The 25589-nt window shown below is 29.7% G+C and overlaps 3 protein-coding genes and 1 non-coding gene across 4 annotated transcripts; 2 read left to right on the top strand and 2 right to left on the bottom strand.

The window, feature by feature from the left end:
- The first annotated feature begins 5378 nt into the window (after window positions 1-5378).
- On the top strand, window positions 5379-6103 carry LOC101505286 (BON1-associated protein 2-like). Its single transcript, XM_004510798.4, has one exon. The coding sequence runs from the start codon at window positions 5449-5451 to the stop codon at window positions 5947-5949; it is 501 nt and encodes a 166-aa protein (XP_004510855.1). The 5' UTR covers window positions 5379-5448; the 3' UTR covers window positions 5950-6103.
- A 2162-nt stretch (window positions 6104-8265) lies between these two features.
- Window positions 8266-8336, top strand: TRNAG-GCC (transfer RNA glycine (anticodon GCC)). The gene has a single exon. It is a non-coding gene; the product is annotated as a tRNA-Gly (tRNA).
- Window positions 8337-8849: 513 nt separating this feature from the next.
- LOC101505612 (shaggy-related protein kinase theta-like) lies at window positions 8850-14201 on the bottom strand. The gene is made up of 13 exons (XM_004510799.4): window positions 13831-14201; window positions 12534-12779; window positions 12170-12262; window positions 11935-11994; window positions 11556-11828; window positions 11349-11423; window positions 11164-11220; window positions 10924-11064; window positions 10301-10351; window positions 10084-10179; window positions 9913-9996; window positions 9295-9397; window positions 8850-9206 (listed from the first exon to the last, which is right to left on the bottom strand). The coding sequence occupies exons 1-13, from the start codon at window positions 13891-13893 to the stop codon at window positions 9145-9147; spliced, it is 1404 nt and encodes a 467-aa protein (XP_004510856.1). The 5' UTR covers window positions 13894-14201; the 3' UTR covers window positions 8850-9144.
- Window positions 14202-23822: 9621 nt separating this feature from the next.
- LOC105852602 (uncharacterized) lies at window positions 23823-25014 on the bottom strand. Its single transcript, XM_012718749.1, has 3 exons — window positions 24934-25014; window positions 24771-24872; window positions 23823-24542 (listed from the first exon to the last, which is right to left on the bottom strand). Exons 1-3 carry the CDS (start codon window positions 25012-25014, stop codon window positions 23823-23825), a joined length of 903 nt encoding a protein of 300 aa, XP_012574203.1.
- Between the last annotated feature and the right edge of the window lie 575 nt (window positions 25015-25589).

Here is a 25589-nt window from a genome sequence, read left to right as displayed (position 1 = left end):
TTTCTTCTTTCCCTCCAAACATATATATATATATATATATATATATATATATATATATATATTACTTACAATATACACATATATATTTATATATTAATATATTATAATTAAAACAAAACCAACAATTATCTAACAACTCTTACCCCCATAATTTCATTCCCCTCTTAGTCTAATTTAATAAAAATATCTACTCTCGTCGCAACTCAATTGTCCGGTACAATTTTCAGCAACCCGAGATATTTTTAACAAAATTGCCCGGTATTAAATCCTTCGTAACGGAAGTAAATTATTTTCCGACAAATAATTTTAATCCAATTTCCAAAAATATATTTTTGGCATTTAACTCACTCAATACCAAAAACTGGGCTAACAACCTAAGAAATTCCACACAAAAAAACCCTAAAATTGCATAATTTAGGATTTAAAAACTATGGGTCTTACAGCCTTCACTTTTGATAAACGTTGTTTACATACTAAAAAGCAACAAGAAACTATTGACACTGTATTTATATATAAAGCTATTCATTCCAAATCTAGTATCCCAAAAGAGTACCCTATTTCATCTTTTAATCTTCAATCTCATGAAGCAAAGCACCTTGCTTCTAAGAGAAAGTTGGAGTTTGGAAGTGGTGTTCTTTTCTACAACAGAGGTTGTGTGACAATAAAAGAAAAGTACGACAAAATAACAGCGGCTCACCATGATTTTACCAATCCCACCGTGAAATCAAACATGTAGTCACTAAAACAAGTTTGTTATTACAATCAAAAGAATACTACTGCTAATCTAGCCAAAGTTCAGCCATTCCCTTACGACCAACTACTGTCAAATTCTATTCACATCAACGAGAATTTATCAATATTAAATAAAATAAAAACTAAGATTTAGAAAGTTAAATACAAGTCACTTGAACAAATGGTGATGGAGTTTCCAATTATTGACAATCATTAACACACTTTTCAGCACTGGTATTAACTTCTATATTGCAAGCTCATACAAATCATAATTAAAAAAAAGAAGAAGAAAAAACTAATATGAGAATCTGAAATGAACAGCACACACTAAGTAGATGCAAATCAAACATAAGTAAAACGAAATATGTGACAAGCGTAGGGAACTTTTATCAGCACAAAAAGTAGATGCAAGCAAACTGAAAGTAAATAATTCGTAAGAAGAAACGAAATATGTGATAAGTACAGGCAAATCAAACGAAATCTGAGTGCAAGTAGCAACTTGAAAAATAAATCTATGTGTTGAACAAACGAAATCAAAGGAAAACTTACAAACGAAGAGCGGGAGGATGATGCGCGCGCGATAGATGAGAAGCGACGAGGCTACGATGACTATGGTTGAGATGCGGTGGCGAGGTGTGACGGTGGTGATTTGAGATGCGACGGTGATGTGTGAGAGTGGTGGGTTAAAAATACGCGAGTGTGACGGTGTGAGGGTTTTGTTACGATAGGCCTAAATTGAGGGTTTTTTATGAACAATTTGTTTTAGAGTTAGCCCTAAATTGTTAGTTATGCAAAAATAGGTCCTTGATACATTTCTTTTTTAGCAAAATATGTCTTTGTAACAAAAGAAATTTCTTAAAAATATTGAATAATTTTAATGTTTATACATGATTTTTCTTTACTTTTTTATAAACAAATATAATAATTATATTTTTTGAGAATTTCTATAGTAAATTTAAAAATTAATTTATTTTGATATCATCAAACTAAATCGTGAATGGTTAAATAATATATCAATTAGTTTGACTATATTTTAAATTTAATATCGTTAAATTTTTAAGTTTTATCTTTTAATTCTATTTTCAAATAACTTTTTTTGACATAATTTTTATTAAAAATAAAATTTTATTTATGAAAACAATTTATTTAATTACTGAGTTCAAAATTAAATAGAGAAATTTACCAAAACTCTTAATTCAATAGACAATATATACTATAACATTTAAAAATTACAATAATATTATTAGTGGAGCGGGTGCGGGTAATGAATTTAATAGACAATATATACTATAACATTTAAAAATTACAATAATATTACTAGTGGAGCGGGTTCAGGTGAAGAAATATAACATTCCAAATCATTTGTGTTCCAAATTTTAATTTGGGGAAAAATCCAAACCCAACACTAAATCAAAACTAATTTTCCTTTCCAAATCAAGATGGATTCAGATGCATACTACCCGTCCGAATTATATTATCATCTTTAATTGTGGAACTTGTCTTATATTTTTTATTTGCTTAAAAAGTAATTCTACCTTATTTATATAAAAATAAAATCATAAAAATTGACATGAAATTTACCTGCGGAATTTCCTAAGAATAAAATACTTAAACTTTGCAACGAATTTGCTGCGGAATTTGCTACGGAATTTGCTACGGACATTTACCGAGATAAATCATATGGAAAAAATATGAACGTTACTGCGGAAACATAGTCGTATGTAAATCCGTAACAACAAAAAATGTTACCTGCCGTTTTACCTCCGGATTATGGTACCGCAGGAAAAGTCTTAAGATAATTGCAAACCGCAGGAAAATCCTCACGTATTTCCGGCGGAATTGTGTCCGCAGGAAAATCCGCAGGTAAAAAGCAAATTTCTAGTAGTGTACCTAATTTTCTTCAAAAAATGTAAAATAATAGTATAGTATATAAAAAAAATAAAAATAAAATATAAAAAAATATAACTAAAAAATTAATACATTTGATATATATATATATATATATATATATAACAAATTTAAGCTACTGTTTTGCTTATTTTGGTGATTTCAGAGTAATAATATGATAGATGTTGACCTTGACCTTCAAATTTTTGTATTAATTTTGCAAGACCGATTTGGAAATCTCTTAGAAGTTTAATTTTCGTGATGGCAGTGGAACACACACAATGTTTACGTTACTAATCCGTTGGGACTTCTATGATAGATTTTAAAATTAACATGTATAAATATTATTAAATTAAATTATTAATAACTTAACTAATAATAATTTATACATGTTATTATATTTAATACTACAAAATTTTTAATTTTATCTTTCGAGTCTATTTTAAAACGACGCTTTTAATTAAACTTAAAATTTTAATTTCAATTATAATAAAAACTATATTAATGATTGTGGTCCAAATTAAATAAATAAATATATAAAAAATATTTAATTTAACCAACTTTAATAGATATTATACTAATAGTCACATCAATAAATCAGAAAAAAATTACTAATCAACATATTTATAGTACCAATATACACTTTTTTTTTACTAGAATTTATCTTTTCTTTGTGTGTGTTTGGAGTTGCTCTCTCCATTATATTTTAAATGTTTTATTTAATTTATACATCATTTTTAAAAACGATTAATTGTATCAATTTTAACGATAATATGAGTTTCATTTACTTAAATATTTTTATTAATTGCAATTAATAAAAACATTTAATTAGTTGAAATATATTCATTTCATCTTAAAATAATTGAGTCATTTAATTATTTAATATTGTTGTTAAAACGGAGATTAATCAATGAACCAATAGTGTTTTTGGTTTCTGTAAAACGAAGATTGATTGAATATAAAACAGAGATTGATCAGATTGTAAAACGAAGAACGTTCTCTGTTTTCTAACTAACAGAATTAAAATTTTCAATGTCAAAATGAACACATATAATTGTTAACTCAGTTCAGAGATGAACTTCTATGTCTAAGAGACTTGATCCAACTTCGAATTATCACCGATATAAGATGAAATGATTACAATATTTGTTAGCTTGTATGCTGCCAGTTTTTCTGCACTATGCAAAATATACAGCTTGCATTCTCTTTTTTTTTTTTTTTTTTCCAGCATTGCTTGCTTTGGCTTATATACAAGTTGTTTACAATTTAAGAGCAACAAATTGAAAGTAGTTACAACTAACTAATTGAAAACTAATTATCCAAAAATTACTCTATCTATAAAGTCTTCTAATTGAGTATCACTTATTTACAAACACATATTAAGATAAATATATAAATAAAAAATAGAAAATATTGCATTTAAAATTATGTAAGTAATATTAATTAAAACGTACAAAATTGAAAATAAGTTCATTAAAAATTGAAAGAATTCTTTATTTTGAGATGATTTTTTTTACAAATTGGTCAATTATTAGAGTAATAAATAAGAATATATTAATGAAAAAATAATTAATATTATATTATTATACTATAAAATGAAAAATAATATAAGAAGGTAGAAAAAAAATGAAAAATAAAATAATTATTGTGGAATAAAAGAAGATTAATTTATTATTATTCAAAATTTTCAAATGTTTGTTAGAACACAACTGCAAGACAATTTCCAGCCACTACCCAGCATTATTAATTTGATCACAAGGGCGTGTGAGAGGTGATAAACCTACGAACGTGTGACATGTGTTTACTGTTAACTAAAATACATTCATTAAAAAGTATGCTTTTCAAACTTTGGCATTAAGTAGAGGTGAGAATATGATAACTATATATGAAGTATACAACATCTAGGACATATTTAGGTTAAATATCTTTTAAATAAACAAAACAAAAGTGTTTGTAGAAGTATAGTTAGTTAAAAAAATCACAATATAGACCATAAAAAAATATTTTTGCGTACTAAATTTCGATTTATTTAAATAAATAATTTTGAATAACATTTTTTAATATTATTATTACTATTATATATTAAATTTTGAATTTTATATTAAATTATACATTTATTAAACTTTTAGTAATTTAATTATATTATAATACATTATTATTTTTTTACATATTTAAATATATTAAAAACTAAAATATACTTTTGACTTTTATATTTTAAAAATCTAACGATTATGATCCTTGTATTTTTAAAATAATATTATTTATGATATTATTTTAATTTTATATTATTATTTACTTATTATAATTATAATTTTGAATAAAAATAATTCAAAAATAAAAAATAAAAAAAGGAGAACACATGTAATAGAGATTTATAGAATAACATCTTTTGTTTGAGTAGCTACAACGCATGTTTTCAACATTTTGATAGAGAATTAACTACCGACCAATATATTCAATTTTGATAGAGATTTTTTAATTTTTTTATTTAAAATTATAATTGTAAATATATTTATAATTTTCTTTACGGAACAACTAAGTTTTTGTAAATACAAAAATTAAACAAACACGTTAATAGCGTATGCAAGCTGCAAGAACTACAGTAATACAAAGTCAAAGTCAAAATTCAATTCATATTACCTTTTCAAACCAAAATTAAAATACACGATAAACATGAAACGAATTACGCTCTTTCTTTCTTCCCTTCTTTCTCACCACCTTCCAAATCAAAACCCCACATTATTTATATATAGTAATCACCTCAATTCCTTCACAAAATTGAAGTATATAATTAACAATATATCTTGTGTGCACAACAACATTAAATTAATGTGTACTATGGGTGTAACCTCATTTACATTAGAAATTACGGTTATATCTTGCGAAAATGTTCACGTAAAAGAAGATGCATACGTTGTTGTTCGAGGCGAGTCTCTTAATTGTTACACAACAAAAATGGTGAAAAATAAAGATTGTGAAAACAACTCAAGTTTTCTTTCATGGAATGAGAAGTTTTTGTTGGACATGCCATTGCATGCAAGGTCAATCAAGTTTGAAGTGCAATGCAAGAAGTTCAAAGGTTTTCGTCCTATTGGGGTGGCAAGAATTGAGGTTTCGGATATTCTAGGAGAGGTTGTGCCGGAAAATGGTTTGAAGGTTTTGAGTTATAGGTTGAGGGATTGGGAAGGGAGACAAAATGGGATTATTCATTTTAGTGTGAGTTCAGTCGTGCCAGAGAAATTCCCGATTATTGCAACCGAAAAAGAAATGGTGGTTGGTGCGAAGAATTCCGATGATCAGATCATCGGAATGGATGTTGGAGCCAAGTAGTCTAAAGGCAAATTCTTTAAGAAAGTATTGATTTGTAATAGCGTCTTCTTTAAAGATTTGTTTATTTTTTAGTTTTATTTAATTAAAGAAGTCGTGTTTTGAAAAAATAAATTCTTTTTGCAAGTTTGATAGCAGTACTAAATTATTTTTTAAATGACGATTTTTTAAAAATACATCAAAATCACCGTTGTAAATTCAGATTTCTTTAAGGTAATCGTTTTTGCAAATGACAATTTCTGAAAATGGTTACTAGAATAAAAAATTTTATGAAACTACCAAAACTTTTGCTTATAAAATATATATAGAAAAAGTTAAATAAGTGGGGCCATATATTGATGTAGTACTGTTACTAACATTGTTAATTAGCGTGTCATATTATATAGAGTTAAATATTTTAGATGTTATTTATGTAAAAAAAATATATTGTAAACACATCACAATTAATCTTCTCTTTTATTTTATATATAATTATAATAAAATTTAATATTTTTAATAATTTAATTATTATAATTAATATAAAAATTATATGACACGCGAAATTGTTTCTATTGAAAATACTATTGAAAAATCATATAGTTTAACTAGGGGTATTATGGAAAGAGTAATATTTAAAACCGTAAAAGTAGATAAGACTCCGACAACAACAAAATAGTAAAAATTGTTTATACTTTGAATTAAAAATTATTGTTTATTTTCTTATAAAAGAGATTGGAGAGAGTATTGATCAAAACGGTGTAATGAATTAAATGCATATTTGTTTCCTTTGTATGTTTTTTTGTTTAATTTCTAATGAAAAAATAACTAATTTCAATCATCACACGCATCTAGCAAAAGTGGTGTATGAGACCTCTCTCAACGTTGAACACTTTCCATCCAAAAAGAGTGATGGTGGAGGAGAGAACTTTTGAAAAATAAGAAAACTAGAGATATATATTGATGTATACATAATATATACCCATAGTCCATATATTAAAGAGATATAGAAATAGAAATTTAGAGTGCATGTTCACAGCCTCCTATAGTTGAAAAAAAAGGTTATAGTTGCCCTTCTAATTTTCAAAGTAAAATAGGTCAGAAACGCGGCGCACGATGATTTTATATAAAATATAAAAAATATTCGCATTATGATGTTATAAAAAAAAGCTGTTAGCTTAATTTATACTCATTAAAGTTGATTAGAGACATGGAAAGCACTAGGTGAATGAAGATGTTGCCTTAGACCCCAATTCCAAACTTTTTCTATTATACAAGGTTCCATATAATTTGTAATGACTTAATTTTCAAATCAACTTGGTTTCATAGGTAATTTATTATTATTAATTTTAAATATTTCAAAAATCATAGGTTTAATTCAACCTTATGAGAGGCATGACCCAATCAGCATGCCAAAAATCATAAGTATTCTTAGAATATTGAACAGTATTTAATTCAACATTATCATTGAAAACAAAGTTATTATTTCTATTACAATATGTAGCATTTACAATGCAGGGTGAGTGAAGCTTCAGAAAATCAAAGGCATAGAGGCAATTCGTAAGCTTATCTGCCTGAAGGATTTGATAATTGTCCTAAGATTAGAGGACACAAAATGGATAAATTTAATGGATATGAATTTAGATTGTAATGGATACATAAAAATTATTATCCATTTATAATCCACTAAAAGTTTTTTAAAAAATCTAATTCAATTCATCCATTAAAAATAAACACCATCCAATTCATCCACTATCACATTTTGATGGATGAATATCCATTCAATCCACTTAATAAATTTTTTAATACTATAACAAATTATATACTTATAATAATAATAATGGCTTTTATTTATTGTAGCAAAAAACTAAATATTGGTTTGATTATTCTTAAAATTAACTTATTTATTATTTTTAAAAAAACTATTTTTTTAAAATATTAATAAAACTGTTTTTATATTATTTTTCAGTATAAATTTTTTTAAAAATATTAAAAAATACAGAAATTTACTGTTTTAAAATATGTTAAAAAAACTTATTTGAAAAACTGTTTGTCTTCCCTTGTGAAAAATGATTGGCATATTCTGGATTTCCTTCTGCCAAAAGCAAATTTTGCACCTCCTGTTGAATTTCCTGCAGCAAAAATTCCTCCTTTGTTGCTTCCTTTCTAGTTCTTGATGTTCCAATGAGAAGGGTAACCAATTATCTCAAAATATCTGGACTTTCCATTTCCAATTTTCCCACAATGATCACACTTTGTTCTTAATATGTAGTTGAAGCACCAATGGTTCAGGAATAGGTTTTGTATAGTTAATTATAATTAAACTTATAAACTTTACAAGAAGCACCAGTGGTCTAGTGGTAGAATAGTACCCTGCCACGGTACAGACCCGGGTTCGATTCCCGGCTGGTGCAATATATGTGAGCTATGATGATAACATTTGTGCTGTGGGTTACATCACTAATCCTGAACCATTGGATGAAACAAATATAACTCTGAGCTCCTTATTCTTTTTTTACTCACCGTTTTTAGTTTTTAATTTAAATAATAAATCTTTAAAGAAACAATAATTAGAATATTTCTCAACTATTTTTACTTTCCTTGCTTTCAATTGCAATTTGCTCATATAAACATTACATATAATGTAAAAGGGTCACGCAAAGCAACCAAAAAAGGAAACTAAAAACAAATTGAGAAATAAAATCATAATTTTAAAGTATGAATTACACAATTTCTAAGATTTTTTTTTACATTTGGATTTCAGACAAATACTCTTGAAGCACTTGTTAACATTTTCCAAATATTTAAGTACTATACTTGAACGGATTAAAATAATTTAATGAATATAGTCAAGTCAAATCCATTATTATAGAATAAAGGATTAGTAGAAAAGCTTTGCCAACTAATTGAAGATCCGACGTGGTTCATTTGAAGGAATAAAAGAACTTGAACTATATAGAAACGTAATTACATAATTGTTCAAACTCCACTAACTTTGAGAACCAATGCATACAAAGAGTTTGCAATTCAAACACTAACGAGTATCGTATGTTATATGACCTTCATGTCTTGATTATCTTCACATGGTCCCATCAAAGAGGTTGCAAGGTGTTTAAACATCCTTAGTTGTATAGTCATAACTGTGAAGGCTGTGATGGCATTCTATTAATTCAAAACCCATTTACAATGCCCTTTTATAGATGTTTCAATGACTGAATCATTTTAACTCCTTGCATGCTCAGGGATGAGGCGTTTACGCAGCTCTTCGGGCGCATTTACCAGTTCTGCATTGTTTTGTTTTCATATATAAGCAACATTAATAACTAATATATTGAATAACCAAAAATGAAAACTTTGCCGCCACCATCTTACCTTGAGGCGTGAAGTTGAACAAAGGAGGTAGTGGTTGCCCGTTTGGCAAGCTAACATTTGGGTCTCGCAGATCATTGAAGAATGGATGTGCACATGCAGCCAACTGTAAACAGACACAATTAGAACAACGGACTAATGCGAGTGTATTGATTGAAATTAAATAATGATCATTTTAAAACATAAATAACCATAGTCATCGGCATCTTACAAGTCAGTGAGTTACAATACATGACTCATATCTCAATTCAATACAAAAGTAAACCTAATCTAATCAAATATGAATCTCTAGTGTATCTATATTGGGTATGAAATCGCGCATTTTCAACTCCAAGTCATATTTTTATTGATAATGTAACTTACAACTCATGCAAAGTTCAGAAAACAAGTCTTTCAGTTCACGATTTGATAACCGTGTAAATAACTACATTACTAGAACACATGAGGGTGGTTCATTTTCCTTCTTTGGTGAATGCGTGCGAAAATAATGATAATGATTATAAAAACGAATAACTATCATGTGTAAAAAATGACCCATCTTCCTTCTTTAGTGTGTGTATTATGCAACATGGAGAACTGTAGAACAACTTATACAATCTTTCCAAAGGCAACTAAACTTACAGCGGTACACCGTAGATGTGGTGAATACTGAAGCAACCTTGAAACTAAATCCACTGCTTCAGATGGCATTCTCTTATGAAAAATCTGGAAGTCACTAATTCAGTCAGATAAAAACAAAAGAATCTGTGATTTATGTATTACATACTAACTTTGGGGGAAAGAACTGCTAACCTTGTGCCATGGGTGCGCTTTAATCTGCGGGAACTTAAATTCCTTGTAGGTTGGATTCATGCACCTTATTTCTTCTCTGGTTGGCGTTCCCAAGACCTCAAGTACATAATATAAGCTCAGTTTCAAGAAGAAAAAAGTGGACAGAATGCAACTTAAAAAAAGATGCTCAAAAGCAAAATTAGGAAGCAGAAAAATGAAAGAACACAAGAAAATGTACCTTAATGATCTCCACTAACTGATCAACCCCACATTGTCCAGGAAACAATGGCTGCAAAGAATACAAAATAGATAAGTATCAATCTAATCTAAAAATATCTTTTATTTTTACAGACCTAGTTAGTAGGCACAAAGAAAGGAATAGTCTCATTTGAAGCCAATTGCTTAAATGGATAATCTCAAATAACCAATAACGATTCATATCATAGGTGTTTAGGAAAATCAGGTGGCACCGTGATTTTGTTGAAGCTCCAAAGCAGAGCTTCTGCCAAAATCACAGTGGAACGCCATGATTCTGTAAAATATCACCTATGAGCCACAACTAAAGGCAGCCAGAACCAATACAGTATTGTCTTATTTTCAAGAAACATAATTGAAATGTTGAATTTTGCAAACTGGTGTAAATAAAAGCTCACTCAACATCATAGAGAGAGAAAGAGATAATGACAATAATAATAACACAAAAATCAAAGCCTTTTCCCACATGGTGGGGTCCCCGGTACAAAGATTAGACAATGCCTTTTTCCTTAATCATGAAGCAAATCCTCACGAGGTAGATCTTAGAGAGAGAGAGAGAGAGAGAGAGAGAGAGAGAGAGAAAGGAGTCAATAAAAACCTGCATACCTGTCCTAGAAGGAGCTCAGCCAAAACACAACCAACAGACCACATATCAATAGCAGTAGTGTATATAGATGCTCCAAATATAAGTTCCGGAGCTCTATAATATCTAGAGCATATGTATGCTATGTTGGGTTCACCAGGCACCTTAAATGCAATAATAATTTCATAAAGTCAGATACATACTACTATTATAAGCAATAATAATTAAAAATCTTTTCAAATTCAGAGGGTGAAGGAACTTACCAACTGCTTTGCACTCCCAAAATCACATATCTTTAATTGATGTGTCTGGGAATTGACCTATCATTTACATCACATGTCAGTTTAAACTTCAAAGTAATTTCATAGTTGGAATATACATTTCAAGAGTTTTTATGTAAGCGCTATGATCCATTTGAACTGCTGAAACTAACACAAACAAATCTTACCAATAGATTCTGAGGTTTGATGTCTCGATGGCAGACGCCAACTACTTCATGTAAATAATTAATTCCACGGCATATCTACAAGATAGGTATGCCATGATCAATCAATACACACAAAATTAATAAGCCCGAAGCAATTGACTAGAAAACAATTCCAACAAAGTTTAAAACAAAATAAAATGACGTTCAACTCGCACGGTATAGACTTACCTGGTACATATACAGTTGCACGTAAATGATAGGCATATGTTGGTGCATCCGAATAAAGTTCTTTGAAACTTTGTAAACAGTCTCAGGCACATACTCCAAAACAAGGTTAAGGTACAACTCATCTTTTTCAGTTGTGGAATAGAAACAGTGCTTCAACTTAACAACGTTAGGATGTTCAACCATGCGCATAACCTGGAGTTCCCTATTCTTATACCTCTTGTCTTGCAGCACCTTTTTTATGGCAACCGCTTCACCAGTTTCAAGGCACTTGGCCTGCAGAAAATAAACACCTTAGATAAGTTGAGATGCCTTAAGAGTTAAGAACAGTAAAGCAAAAGACAACTAAACGAATAAAATACAGCAAAAAGAACATAAATACCTGAAAAACAACGCCAAAAGAACCAGTTCCGACTACGCGTTCAGCCATGTATGAGATTGTCTGAGCCAGACACAATATTAGTTATTTAAGATCTCTGTATTTCGTAGCAGATCATTTATATGTTTTAAAAATTAATAATTTGTTTACTGTGCAAACAAGGAAAGCAATAACGCAAATTATTTGATTCAAAGGAACTAATGAAGATGCAACAATAATGACTGAAGTAATTAATCACCTGCTTTGGTTGTCCGTCTCGACCACCAATAGTAGTTGTAATAATTTGACCTGTTTCTGTCCCATTGCCACTCACTGTAGCTGCTGCTACATCCTTCACGCAGAAAATTAATTTATTACATATTAGTATACTTAATAATTGACGCATTTAAAGATTTTACAGGTTCATGAAGATTAAATACAAAAGTAGCTTGTTCTCATATATTTGTATACTATGGACTATGTATGAAATAAATACACGTACACATGATTCTACATTAATAGAACAGCACATTAATGACAAAAAACTTAAATTTCATTAATGACAAAAAACTTAAATTTCATTGTTGAATAAGGATTACAGAACAATGAATGACATTCATTACCTTTTCATTGTTGTTTTTGCTTTTCTCATCTCTAATTTTCATTTCATGTAATTCTTTTGGAAGTTGATCGAAACCTGACTTCTCAGTTTTAGTTACTGTAGATACAGTGGATGTGCCAACGGTTGTTTCTTTTGATGCATCCACACGCTGCTCCCGATCATTTCTCCCTGAAGTATTTGTTTCCTCATTGCCATTGTTTTCAGTTTCTTGATCAAGCTTAGCTCTTTTGGAATTAGAATCCCCTCCCTGTAAAGAAACATCTAAACTATGGTAAAAGCATTCAAGACATGGACTTTTAAATTTAGAGGTTAAAAATCAAATTCTACATTCAAGACCATTTAATAAACTTTACTTACCCAACACTTAGTTACATTTTTCGATTATCGTAGTTAAGTCACACCATAATTAAATTAAGAGCACAATAACAATAGCCTATAAGCAAACAACAACTAGTATACTATCCAATTCACTCTTTTTTCCCGTAAATAAACACTAGCAAGCAATGCAAGCAAGATAGATTATCATTTTGTGCCTTAACAGGCAAACACTACAGACCTTTCGCTAGACTCTAGAACTACATCATCTTAAGATATTTCCAAGATCACACTTTCAACAGCATAACTAGGAGGACTTTTACCAACAAGTTTTCAGATTAACAAAATCACGATGGCACCATGATTTTGTTTATGTTTGGATTCGTGTTGACAATGGTCGAATCACAGTGATTACCATGATTTGGGCATAAGCTGCACTTTGGAGCTTCAACAAAATCACGGTGTCACTGTGATTGTGCCAAACTCACTGGCACTGCTCATCCAAACATACACGAATCTCCAAAGTGTAGCATTTGATAAAATCACAGTCATTATGCCAAACTCACTATCAATCCAAACATGCACTAGAATCCAAAACACCAAATTACAAAATGTTTTAAATTTATCTACAAACTCCAAACAAAAAAAAACTATACTGATCACAATTCATAATCACCAGTGCCTAGAGTACAGGATTCACATATGCGTAAACAGTATAAGCATATAGTCAAGAATTAGGAGCTAAAAGACAAAACACTAACCAAATAAGAAAAATCCAAAACCCCAGAAAAAATTATAAAAACAAAAATTAATAATAACTAACATCTACTAAACAAGAGTTCAAGAATCTAGACAAATCTCAGAAACTTCAAACACTAAACTTGATCATTTCTTCACCTACCTAGTTTCTTTAATTTTTCAGCAACCAAACAAACACAATTTTCAAACCAAACCGCAAAAAAAATAAAACTAATATATCTTACAGGATCTGAAGAAATAGAAGTCCTCCCAGAAGCAATGCTCTTAAGGCGTCGCATCATATTCATGATTGCTGATTCCTCACACAAACAAAACCCTAAATTCCTCAATCCCAACCAAAAATATCAAAAAAAAATTCCCAAAAAGAAAAACAAGAATTTATGAAACCGTTAGAAAAGAGAAAAATTCAATTTTCCCTCTTCTCAACCTAGTACTGATTAATAAAAAAAGACGGAAAAAAGATTCAAAAAAAGACGAACACAGTGAATCTAATGAGATCTCTCTTTCTTTCTTTCTTTCTTTCTCTCACTAGATTCTCTCTAGAATCTCTCTATTCTTGCTTCTTTCCAGGTGGTGTTTTTTGTTTTTGGTAACAAATTAAATTAATTAACTAGTTAATGGAAAATAAATGTCTGAATTTTCTACGGTCAAACACAATCATTCCAAGTTCAAAATTTGTACGTCAGTCAAACGCGCAATCTTGACCGTTGGTGGGTCCCATTGAGGAAGATGAACGGTCAAGATCGTTTGGATTCGTTGTTAGGTTTGGTAGTTTGTGGCTGTGTGCAAATGCCCTTCATTTTTGTTGTTAATTACGGAAAAGGGATCCTCGGACATAGATGCGGCGCTTGTAAACGGAATATTCAAGGGCGGTCAAGCATCTTAGAAAATCAAAAAATAATTTGAAAATCAATGTTAATATTTTTTTTTTTTTACAATTTAGTAATCTAGTTACAAAGGTTGGTCTTTGTTGAAAGTGAAAATCAAATTTGCAATATTATTATCACTCTTTTTATTTATAAAATATTTCCACTAATATATCTTTTAGTTCTAATTATTAAATAAAATAAAAATTTATTTAAATAAAATTGTAAATTGGTTTAAAACATAAAAATTAATATATAATTGAATATTTTTGGAATTTTAGTAAAAATAGCTCAGATTCAATTTCAGTTTTTTTTTTAAGATCCAATTAAATTGTATATATAAATTTTGATTCTTATTTATTTTTATAGTCCCATTTATTGTATTAATCAATTTTTTTTATAACATTTATTAATCAATTATTTGTTGATTTATAATATTGTAAATTATTTATCGATTTAAGTTAATCTCTTTTACTATTTATATGTTTTAAACATAATCAATAGTTATTCAATAGTGTTATTTTTTATTATATTATATTTTATATTTTATATTTTATATTAAATTAAATATTAATATTAATTGATTTATTTTAATAAATTGAATCAACTAAAATTTTATTTAAACTGCATCCCACACACCCACCCTAATCAAGTACCTTAATCATCAAATCATTAAAAATAAAAGTTCAATTTTAAGCAAAACTATTCTAAAATAATACCTATGAATAGATATAGTTTATCAATAAAGTAAAATATTTAATATTAACCGTATATGTTAATAAATTTTATTATCTTTATTTTTTTTTAACCACAAAATTAGTTAGTATTATCAAATTTTGAAAAATCTTCTATATAAGAAAATTAAAAAATCTTCATAACTTTATATATAATTCTGGTTCAAAAGTCTTATTTAACGTTATTTTTTCTCATTGTTTTCCTCTTTCTTTCTAGGGTGTATTGTTAGATCTTACATCCTGTTATTAGGATTTGTTATCTATAAAATTAACTTAGTTGGTAAAGATGGTAATTCGATGCTTTTATTGCAAAAGAAAAATTTGAATTCATTCTATTTGTAAAATGACATAAGACATATCCAAATATTCTTTTACAAGGTTAATATAACCTCAAATTATAACCTATATTGAATCATCAAAACTCACACCAAAATCAACCAACCACCCCTAATCAACTTACCTCTCAATTTTATTTTGCTTCGATATAAATTCATTACTTAGTATCTTAAATACACAAGAAATAATATTCTACTCAAACTCCAAAAGTTGAAGAACAAATTTCTTATCTTATCAAAGAACTTGCAATTGAATGTAAATAAGATACCAAATGACATCAACAAAATTAAGTGCACGATGGAGAGTTTGGAGAGCATTAGGAGAACACAAATTCAGGACCACAAGATATTTTGACATCTCAACCTAAAACCTTAAAAGAATAGGTATATGGTCACCTCTCTTATATATAAGACATTTTCTTCATTTCTAGTCGATGAAAAACTAACTATTCACACTTGAATTTCAACAATTTACCTCAAATTTGAGTCACCCATATTACTATACTTGATCCACACTAGGATTTAGTTTCACTCCCCACAAAAACCAAACCATGTCCCACTCCCCCACAAAAACCGACCCATGACTTTGATATTATTTGTTGGGGAGACTAGAAGTGCACCAGGAGCAACAACAGATCAAATGTTCCAAGACCGCATGAGACTTTGACAATGCATTTCAACTAAAAACTTTAAGGCAATAATTATATGTGTCTGTCACATCTTTTATATATCCAACATTTCTTTCATTCTAGTTAATAAGGAACTAACTACTCACACTTGAATTTAAACAATATCTTGAATTTTGAGAACCATATCATCACAACAATGTAGTTACATTTAAACAATCTCTTGAATTTTTCAACCATTGTGATTTCTGACAATGAGTAGATGAAACCCTTCATCGCCTACTTTATCTTTCGCTATCTTTTAAGGTTGGAAAATCTTGTCAATTATTATTTTCAACAATAGCTAAATACATGTCATTTGCATGCAAGTTTGCTTTTCCTCTTTGAATTGGATCGGTGGTTTTTTCTAAAGTTTGGTGCATTTTAAATTGATCATGACAAAGAGATTAAAAAGTACTCACGTAATTAACAATTGGGATAAAGAGAGGATGGAAAACAAGTTAGAGACCCAAAACAATAAAAATAATATTTTGATATTTTTAATTTTATTTATAATGCTAGATTTGTTTTCAAAACTTGCAAAAACAAAAAAGTGGTGTTAAAAATATTGAATCTTTACTTTCTTTCATATATTATTTGAAGTGAAAGTGAAAACAAGAATTTTGAGAAGTAAACAAGTTTACGAGGTTTCTGAAGTTACTTTGTATTCTTAACATCCAAAAACCAAGTATTTGAAACACTAAATAAAAGAAACAAATTTTGAGATGAGTAACACTTAAAATGTGTTCATGTTAAAAATATAAAATAAAGTAGGAATACTAAAATTTTCTAAAATATATTTAACACGCAATTAATTTCTATTTCATAATTTTAGCCACATACATTATTATAAATCAAGTTAATAGCAATTTTGATCCAAGTAATATGAAGTTAATATAGTTTTAATCTTTTCAAATATTTGTGTTCCTACAATATAAATTTTCCATTTTTAATCCTTAGAAAAATTTAAGCATTTAAAATTGATGATGCGACAAACAAAATACATTTCTTTCAATATTTAAATGATGTGGCAATTTTATAATATGTTAGTCACAATTAAGTAAATAAAATATCTAACTTGCCGTTAACAATGAAAAATAAAAATAACAACAAACTCATTATTAAAAAGCTTTAGAGAAAAACAAAAATAAACCAAGAAAAAACTCTTCACTCTTTTCACAAATCCTATCAATCTCCTTTGTCTTAGCCATCAAACCCATTAAAACAACACCACATGAGAAAAAGCTTTCAAAAATTAATAGTTCATGTTTGATTCCTCAAGAATGTAATCTCCCTTGCCTTTCAAAACCAATAAAATTGTTGTCATACCACCCTCACTTTCACGTCCTTTTTTTGGCCTCATCATCATTTTTAAATATTGAGATTCCACCAAAGACTAAAAGTGGAAAAATATTATATTATAGGGATCAAATTAAAAAAAAGTTGAAGGAGATAAAGTCAAATTGACCCAACATTACATAAATGAAAAGTGCTATTAACCCTTACAGATATATATACTAAGAAACTAGTATTCATAAACTTGAAAAACAAATTAAAAAAAAAAAAATGCAAACTTGCTTTGTTCAAATAGAAATCGTGTATGGATGACGAGTTGTTGAGCAGAAGGGAGCCACTAGAGATGGACCAACATTAAACATACCAACAACAACAAAATCATAAACACATGTGTCCTCTTTTTTTTTTTTTTTTTTGAAAAAGCATGAAGTTAAATTTTTATTTTATTTTAGAATTTTTAATTTACTGATGATTACTCAAATATTGTAAAAATGTCATATCATTTTAATATTGTCATCAAAGAATTTTATTTGTCACATTAAAATACTACATAATTTTTTTAAAATATTTATATTCCATTTATGACTAAAAGTGAAAGAATCTTATATTATAAAGATGGATTAAAAAAATTCTAAGGGTTAAAACCATATTGCCAATTATTAGAGAGACCAAAAGTACTGCTGACACTTAAAATATATACACTAAGAAACTAGCATTCAAAAATTTGCAAAGAAAAAACATAAACTTGTTTGGTTGAATGAAGGAAAGGAAGGGTGTTAAAGTAGAAATCATGTATGGAAGCCTGAGTTGTGAAGCGGAAAGGAGTGCTCACCAGAGATGTATCGACATCTAGGGGACCAATACCAAAATATGCATAGACACAAATCTTGTCTTTTTTTTTCTTTGAAAAACATGAATTCAAATCTTTGATTGATTTGGAAATGTTTAAATTGTTGACAAATGACTCATATTGTAAAAATGGATGATGGGAGTAAAAGAATCATAATACTTATTATTTAGGTACAAGGTTCAACTCTTATATAAGGTAAAAATTCGCAAATTGATTAATAGTACCAATGGAGAGAAGTGTTGGAACAAATCACAAAGGAAATTGAAATCTAAAAATTTACACTAATCAAAATAATGAGGATCAAAAGCTTTATTATTTTCACTTACTTTTTGCTTACATACACATTGTCTTTTATAGCTTTTAACAAACTAGACTTTGTTCTAACTAACTAACTAACTGTCTAGTCAACTCTAACTAAATGTCTAGGCAGTTCTAACTAACTAATTTGAATTACATCATATTTCTCAACACACCTCCTTAATTCACATTTGTTAGTGACATCATTCCAAGCATTCTTCTGAGTTCTTCAAATCAGCCCTTATTCAGTGGTTTAGTCAGCACATCTGCCACTTGAACTTCAGTTTTGCAATGCATCAGCTGCAACTTTTCTTTGTTAACTTGATCACACAAACAATGAAACTTTGTTTCAATGTGCTTGCTTCTTCCATGTGCTACAGGAATTTTTGCTAAATCTATTGCAGATCTGTTGTCTACTAACAGCTTCATTATATTTGCTCCATTAAAGTCAATTTCATCGAGTAACATTTCCAACCATGTCGCTTGCCAGGCTGCCAAGGCTGCAACCACATACTCAGCTTCACATGAGGACAATGCAACCACACTTTGCTTCTTAGAACACCAAGATATTGGTGCTTTTCCACATGAACACATATCCCCCTGTGCTTTTCCTGTCATCTTTGTCTCCACTCCAATCAGAGTCTGAATATCCATAAACTTTTGCATTTGTTTGATCATCCTTTCCAGGAAATAGTATTCCAAAGTCTTGTGTTCCTTTGATGTATCTAAGTATTCTTTTTGCTGCAACTAGATGAGAAGCCCTTGGCTTGTCCATGAACCTACTTATCAGTCTAACACCATATGTCAAATCTGGTCTTGTGTTGCAAAGATATCTCATGGAACCCATAATCTGCTTATAGAGTGTAGCATCTACCATTTCATCAGTTCCATCCCTCTCAAGCTTGATTCCAATGTCTACTGGAGTTGTTATTGGTTTATACTCAACCATGTTGAACCTTTTCAGAATATCAGTAACATACTTTCTTTGATGCAGAAAAATTCATTTGCTTGTGGTCACAAACTCCATACCCAAGAAATATGATAGCGAGCCTAAGTCTGTCATTTCAAACACTGACATCATATTCTTCTTAAACTCAGAGATTTCCTTCTCATTACTTCCAGTTACAAGTAAATCATCAATATAGAGGCACACTATGAGATGATTTGATGCTGCTGATTTTTTCACATACACACCATACTCCTTTGTGCACTTTGTGAATTTTTGCTCTAAGAGAAAAGTATCAATTCTTTTATTCCAGGCTCTATGAGCCTGCTTCAATCCATACAGGGCCTTTCTAAGCCTATACACCTTGTCTTCTTGCCCTTTTAGTTCAAACCCAGGTGGCTGACACACATAGACTTCCTCCTCTAATGGACCATTGAGAAATGCAGATTTTACATCAAGCTGATATAATGACCAACCTTTCTTATTTGCCAATGCTACTACAAGCCTTATATTTTCAATTCTGGCCACAGGGGCAAAAACCTCATTGAAATCCAGTCCAGTCCATGCTTTTGCAAAAGAATCCCTTGCAACTAATCTTGCTTTGTACTTTGCAATCTCTCCATTTGGCTTCATTTTCATCTTGTAGACCCATTTTACATCTATGGATCTTTTCAGTTTTGGCAAGGACACCAACTCCCAAGTCTTATTCTTCTCTATTGATTTTAATTCTTCTATCATTGCCTCTTTCAACTGCACATGACTCAGTGCTTGTTCTAAACTGACAGGTTCTGCCTCTGCAAGTAATGCAAAATGAATTAATTCACCTTCTGCAGTAATTGTTGAAATCTGGAAGTAACTCATAGCCATCAAGCCTGACTGGTTGATGTCTTTCCCTTTGTGCTCTTCTTACCGGTTCTGTTTCTGCAGGTGCTTCAACCTGTTCTTCACTGTCTTGACTGTTTTCAAGCACCACAAATACTTTTTTATCATTGCTGCATGCAGAGTTTGTATCCCAGCTCCAACCTTCCAACCTTTTAATTCATCTACAACAACGTCTTTGCTTATGACAATTTTTCTCTGCCTTGGATCAAACATTTTGTACGCTCCTGTTGAATGATAACCAAGTAGCACCATTGGTTGAGCCCTATCATCCAATTTCTTTCTAAATTGCTTAGGAACATGTCTAAAACATAGAGAACCAATAATTCTGAGGTGTTTCACGCTTTGCTTCCTTCCTAGCCATGCCTCTTCAGGTGTGACATCACCCAATTTCTTGGTTGGACATTTATTCAAAATGTAAACAGTCATTGTTACTATCTCTCCCCACAGATAGTGAGGTATTCATTTCTCCTTCATTATGCTTCTTACCATATTTAAGATAGTCATATTTCTTCTCTCAGCAATACCATTGTGTTGAGGTGTATAAGGTGATGTTACTTCGTGTACAATTCCCTCATTTTCACAAAATTTTGCAAATTCCAATGAGTTGTACTCCCCACCTCCATCAGTCCTAAAAGTCTTAATCACACATTCACTTTGTTTTTCAACCATTATTTTAAACTTTTTGAAAACATCAAATACTTCACTCTTTTCCTTGATTATATATACCCACATCATTCTAGTATATTTATTAATAAAAGAAACAAAATAACTGTTACCTCCAAGTGACTTGACCTCAAATGGACCACACACATCAGAAAATAACACTTCAACTTTTTTCTTTGATCTGCTTGTTATTTCTGTTTTGAAAGAATTTTTGGGCTGCTTTGACTCTATCTTTCACAAACTTGAGTTGGCATCTTTATGACAGGAAGACCATGTACCATCCTTTTCTCTTCTAATGAGCTGAGGCTTCTGAAATTCAAATGTCCAAACCTCTTATGCCATCTCCAGTTTTCATCTTCTTTTGTGGTTGAAAAGCATATATGCTCTGTCACTTGCAATCTGATCTTAAAAGTCCTATTGCTGGAAAAAGGAGCTTTTAAGATTAGTCTACAATTTGCATCATACAACTTTAGTTGTGTAACGCCCCGGATTTTGATCAAAGACATTACTTAAAAATATTTATTTTCTTTCAAAAACGACATTATATATATTTTTTTTAAAGTAGTTCATCATATGATCAATAAAATTTCTCTAGTAAATAGTTTGATTTCATTTTAAGAAATAACACAATGCAATTTATCGGATATTATTATTTTTGTAAAGACAATTTACTAATTGTAGAAAATGGTTCACTTAGAAATAGAATAATTCAAGTTTTTCCTAGCGGAAGGACCCCGCCTCCGCATTTCTATTTAAAATCGACGATGAAAAGTAAATAAACTTAAAAATTATAACACAATGGTTTTATCACTACAAGCATTATTATTATTTTATTAAAGTACCCCTTTTTCCCACGCGTGTTAACAACAAGCATTGTTAACAACCATAGAATATAAATATAAAATCTTTTTGTAATAAAAGATTTAGAGAAATTGATTTTTATAATTCGTAAGGTGTATCAAAAATTATAAAATGTATCTAAATAACAAGTAGTAACTCACCTTATAACAAATAATTATATAAAAATAACAATGACAATAAAATGTATGCAAATTATGCATGTCCTAAACATATATGCATATGGTATGTCATAGAAGTCACTCATACCAATGGAGAAAATTAAACCAGCCATTAAGGCGTCTGCAAAGATGCATATGGTATGTCATGACAATGATAATGATGTTCGAAATGTACAGATCACTAGCCGCTTAGGCAACCACAAAGAAAAATTATAACACAAATAACTAGCCACTTAGGCAACCACAAAGAAAACTATTCAAACCACAGATCACCAGCCACTTAGGCAACCATAAAGACAAATTATTCCAGATTAATTTTTTTGTATATTACATAAAACACCAAATTTACGTTATCATGGATGTTCATAGTTAGAACTCAATAACTTCAACACATCAAATGTAAACAAATATCTCAAAATCACTACATGTTATTGATAAAAATTAAAACTCATATCACCAAGAATACAATAACAACATAAATTTCATTCCTTTTACTATAAAGTTTTTCGCATTCTAAAAATGGACTATTCATTAATGCATTCAATAATCAATTTTCTCATATTGTTAAAATTAAAAAAATACAAAATTCTCATCAAGACACATATATTGTTCATAAAAGTCAAGTTTTAAATTTAAAATACTCAAAAGTCAAGAATTAAAATCAAATACATCATAATAAACGTATTAGTAATTATATCATTATAAAAATTATAACTTTATAATTAAGTACTCTAAAACATGTATGGCATTAAACATTTTCACAACAAACATATTGATCAAGGTATGATAATAAAAATATAACTCTATAATTAATTTCATCAAGATAGAGATATTACTCAAAAGAAACAATCAAAGCATTATAGTTAATTTCTTTACGACGAAAATAAAATCGACCTTTTTCTTTTAAGACATCCAGACATCATATCAATATCTTACGAATCGTTAATTTAATATCTAGCCTAACTCTGCATGGGGAAAAAGCCCTTACCTCAAGTGTTTTTCTTCCAGATGGCACTATAAAGCCCTCGAGAATCTCGCCAAGATGAATAAAAGTGTATAGCTTCTATCAGAATGCGATGGAATGTAAGAATGGTTGTTTGAGTGACTTAGAAAATATTTGAGATAAACGTAATGTTGGTAATGGCGTGTGAGTGATTATGACTTATTTTTCTCTACTGCAAGTTTAATCGTGTCCTAAGAAGGAGAGGTGTATGTGACTAATAAAGGAGGCATAGACTCATCACAGAGAGTGAATAATTATCTTCATTAAGTTTAATTGCACACATGAATAAGGAATTAAATTGGAATAATGTCATTCAATGACCAACCGTTAAGAATTAATTGGCATTCATGTATTTATTCTTGCTAGTTACACATTTGAATGGACACAGTATAAAATAAATGTTATTAAAATAAAATATAGTTATAAAAATAGTAGTGTGGGTGATTCAATTTTGACTTAGTCAAAATTGGCTTGGTCATTGTTCACTATAAGACAGATATTTCTACGAGTTTTAATTAGTCAATAATAAAAATTCTAATAATGAATTATTTAATATAAAAATACTTCATCAAATAATTAGACATCCAAATAATAATTATCTTACTATCGTCACACTAAATTAATCAAAAAGGATAAACAAGATTAAGAATTTTAAATTAATTAATAAAAAAGAGAGGGTGTTACAAGTTGACTCTCCTCCATCCTCATAGAAAAACCCTTTTGCAGTAGTTGTCCAAGACTGAGTAAGTTATTCTTCATGCTTGGAACATAAAGCACATCGTTTATGTAGGAACTTTGTCCATCTTTGCTCATAAAATTTACACTACCAATACCTTCAGCAGTGACACTACTGTTGTCTGCAAACATGACCTTTCTTTTCACCTCCATGTTCCAATTCTTGAACCAATATTTATTACAAGTCATATGATTTGAGCAGCCTGTATCTAAGTACCAAAACTCAGATTGCTCCACTTCTGGTTTGGTGGCTGCCATCAACAATACCCCTTCTGAATCTGAATCTTCATCATTTGCATATTGCACCTCATCATCTTTCCTTTGAAGACTCTTGTTATGCTTGCATTCATTTGCAAAATGACCATACTTTTGGCAATTAAAGCACTGAATTCCTTTCTTGTCAAACATTTTCTTGTATTTTGTATTTCCTTCTTTCTTGTTCCCTTCATGAGCACCTTGTTCACTAGTGTCCTCACATGATCTTTTTCTTTTTTGATTCTTCCATTTCCCCTTCTTGAACTTTCTTCTATCAATAAAATTCTTCTTTGATGTTTGAGCTTGTAGAGCCTGCTCAATCACTTTGTCTGAGCTTCTCTGCTTGATCCTCAATTCGTGAGCCTCCAAGGAACCCTGAAGTTCTTCTAACTTCAGTTATGAGATATTTTTTGACTCCTCTATAGCCACCACAATGTGATCAAAATTAGGAGTTAAAGTTCTCAGGACTTTCTCTACCTTCATCAACTCAGTTATCGCTTCTCCACACGACTTCATCTGATTTGTTAATGTGAGTAGCCTTGTAAGAAACTCGGCAATAGTTTATGGCTCAATCATCTGCAATAACTCATATTGCCTTCGAAGACTTTGTAATTTCACCTTCTTCAACTTATCAGCACCTTCATTTGCACTCTTGAGAGTATCCCAAGCTCCTTTTGCAGTTTCAACATCTATGATCTTCTCAAGCATCAATTGCATTTGCTACCAATTCAGAAACACCATCATTAACGACTTCAAGCACATCTTGAAACCGGAAAATCACCTTCATTTGAGCACACCAACGCTCATAGTTCTTTCCATTAAAAATAGGAAGATTTGTTGGGAAATGACCATTCTTTTCCATCTTCTTTTTGGCTAAGAATCGAACCTTGCTCTGTTATACCAATTTGTTGGAACAAATCACAAAGGAAATTGAAATCTAAAAATTCACACTAATCAAAATGATGAGGATCAAAAGCTTTATTATTTTTACTTAATTTTTGCTTACATACACATTGCCTTTTATAGCTTTTAACAAACTAGACTTTGTTCTAACTAACTAACTAACTGTCTAGTCACCTCTAACTAAATGTCTAGGTAGTTCTAACTAACTAACTAATTTGAATTACATCATATTTCTCAACAAGAAGATCGTGAGTGATAATTTTGATCAATTCAACTCCAAGGTCAAATTTAAATCTACTCAAGGAATTATATTATATAGATATAATTAAATATTTAGATCTCTCAAAGACTAAAAGCGGGAGAATCTTATATTGTAGAGATAGAGTAAAAAAATAATGGAGCTAAAACAAGACTTATCCCTTTATTATAGGAAATAATAAGTGATGTTAGCCCTTACAAATAAGATAATCAAAACTTGACTGGACTAATTGGTTCAATCAGTTCTAATTACTTTTTGTAGAGTGACTAAAATTT

The sequence above is a fragment of the Cicer arietinum genome, chromosome 7 (assembly GCF_000331145.2).
Source record: "Cicer arietinum cultivar CDC Frontier isolate Library 1 chromosome 7, Cicar.CDCFrontier_v2.0, whole genome shotgun sequence".
Taxonomy (NCBI): Eukaryota; Viridiplantae; Streptophyta; class Magnoliopsida; order Fabales; family Fabaceae; genus Cicer; species Cicer arietinum.
Note: the sequence above shows the minus strand (reverse complement) of the source record. Positions and strands in the feature narration are given on the sequence as shown.

What these genes read in the sequence shown, in the direction of transcription:
- LOC105852602 (XM_012718749.1), bottom strand. Translation starts at nt 25,014, where the DNA reads ATGGAAAAGAATGGTCATTTCCCAACAAATCTTCCTATTTTTAATGGA. An exon ending in GTTGGTGTGCTCAAATGAAG is followed by an intron (nt 24,873 to 24,933) that starts GTGATTTTCCGG and finishes CTGAATTGGTAG; the next exon opens with CAAATGCAATTGATGCTTGA. An exon ending in GTGCTGATAAGTTGAAGAAG is followed by an intron (nt 24,543 to 24,770) that starts GTGAAATTACAA and finishes TCATAACTGAAG; the next exon opens with TTAGAAGAACTTCAGGGTTC.
- LOC101505612 (XM_004510799.4), bottom strand. Translation starts at nt 13,893, where the DNA reads ATGAATATGATGCGACGCCTTAAGAGCATTGCTTCTGGGAGGACTTCT. An exon ending in GCAAAAACAACAATGAAAAG is followed by an intron (nt 12,263 to 12,533) that starts GTAATGAATGTC and finishes TTCTGCGTGAAG; the next exon opens with GATGTAGCAGCAGCTACAGT. An exon ending in CTTTTGGCGTTGTTTTTCAG is followed by an intron (nt 11,829 to 11,934) that starts GTATTTATGTTC and finishes TATTTTCTGCAG; the next exon opens with GCCAAGTGCCTTGAAACTGG.
- LOC101505286 (XM_004510798.4), top strand. Translation starts at nt 5,449, where the DNA reads ATGTGTACTATGGGTGTAACCTCATTTACATTAGAAATTACGGTTATA.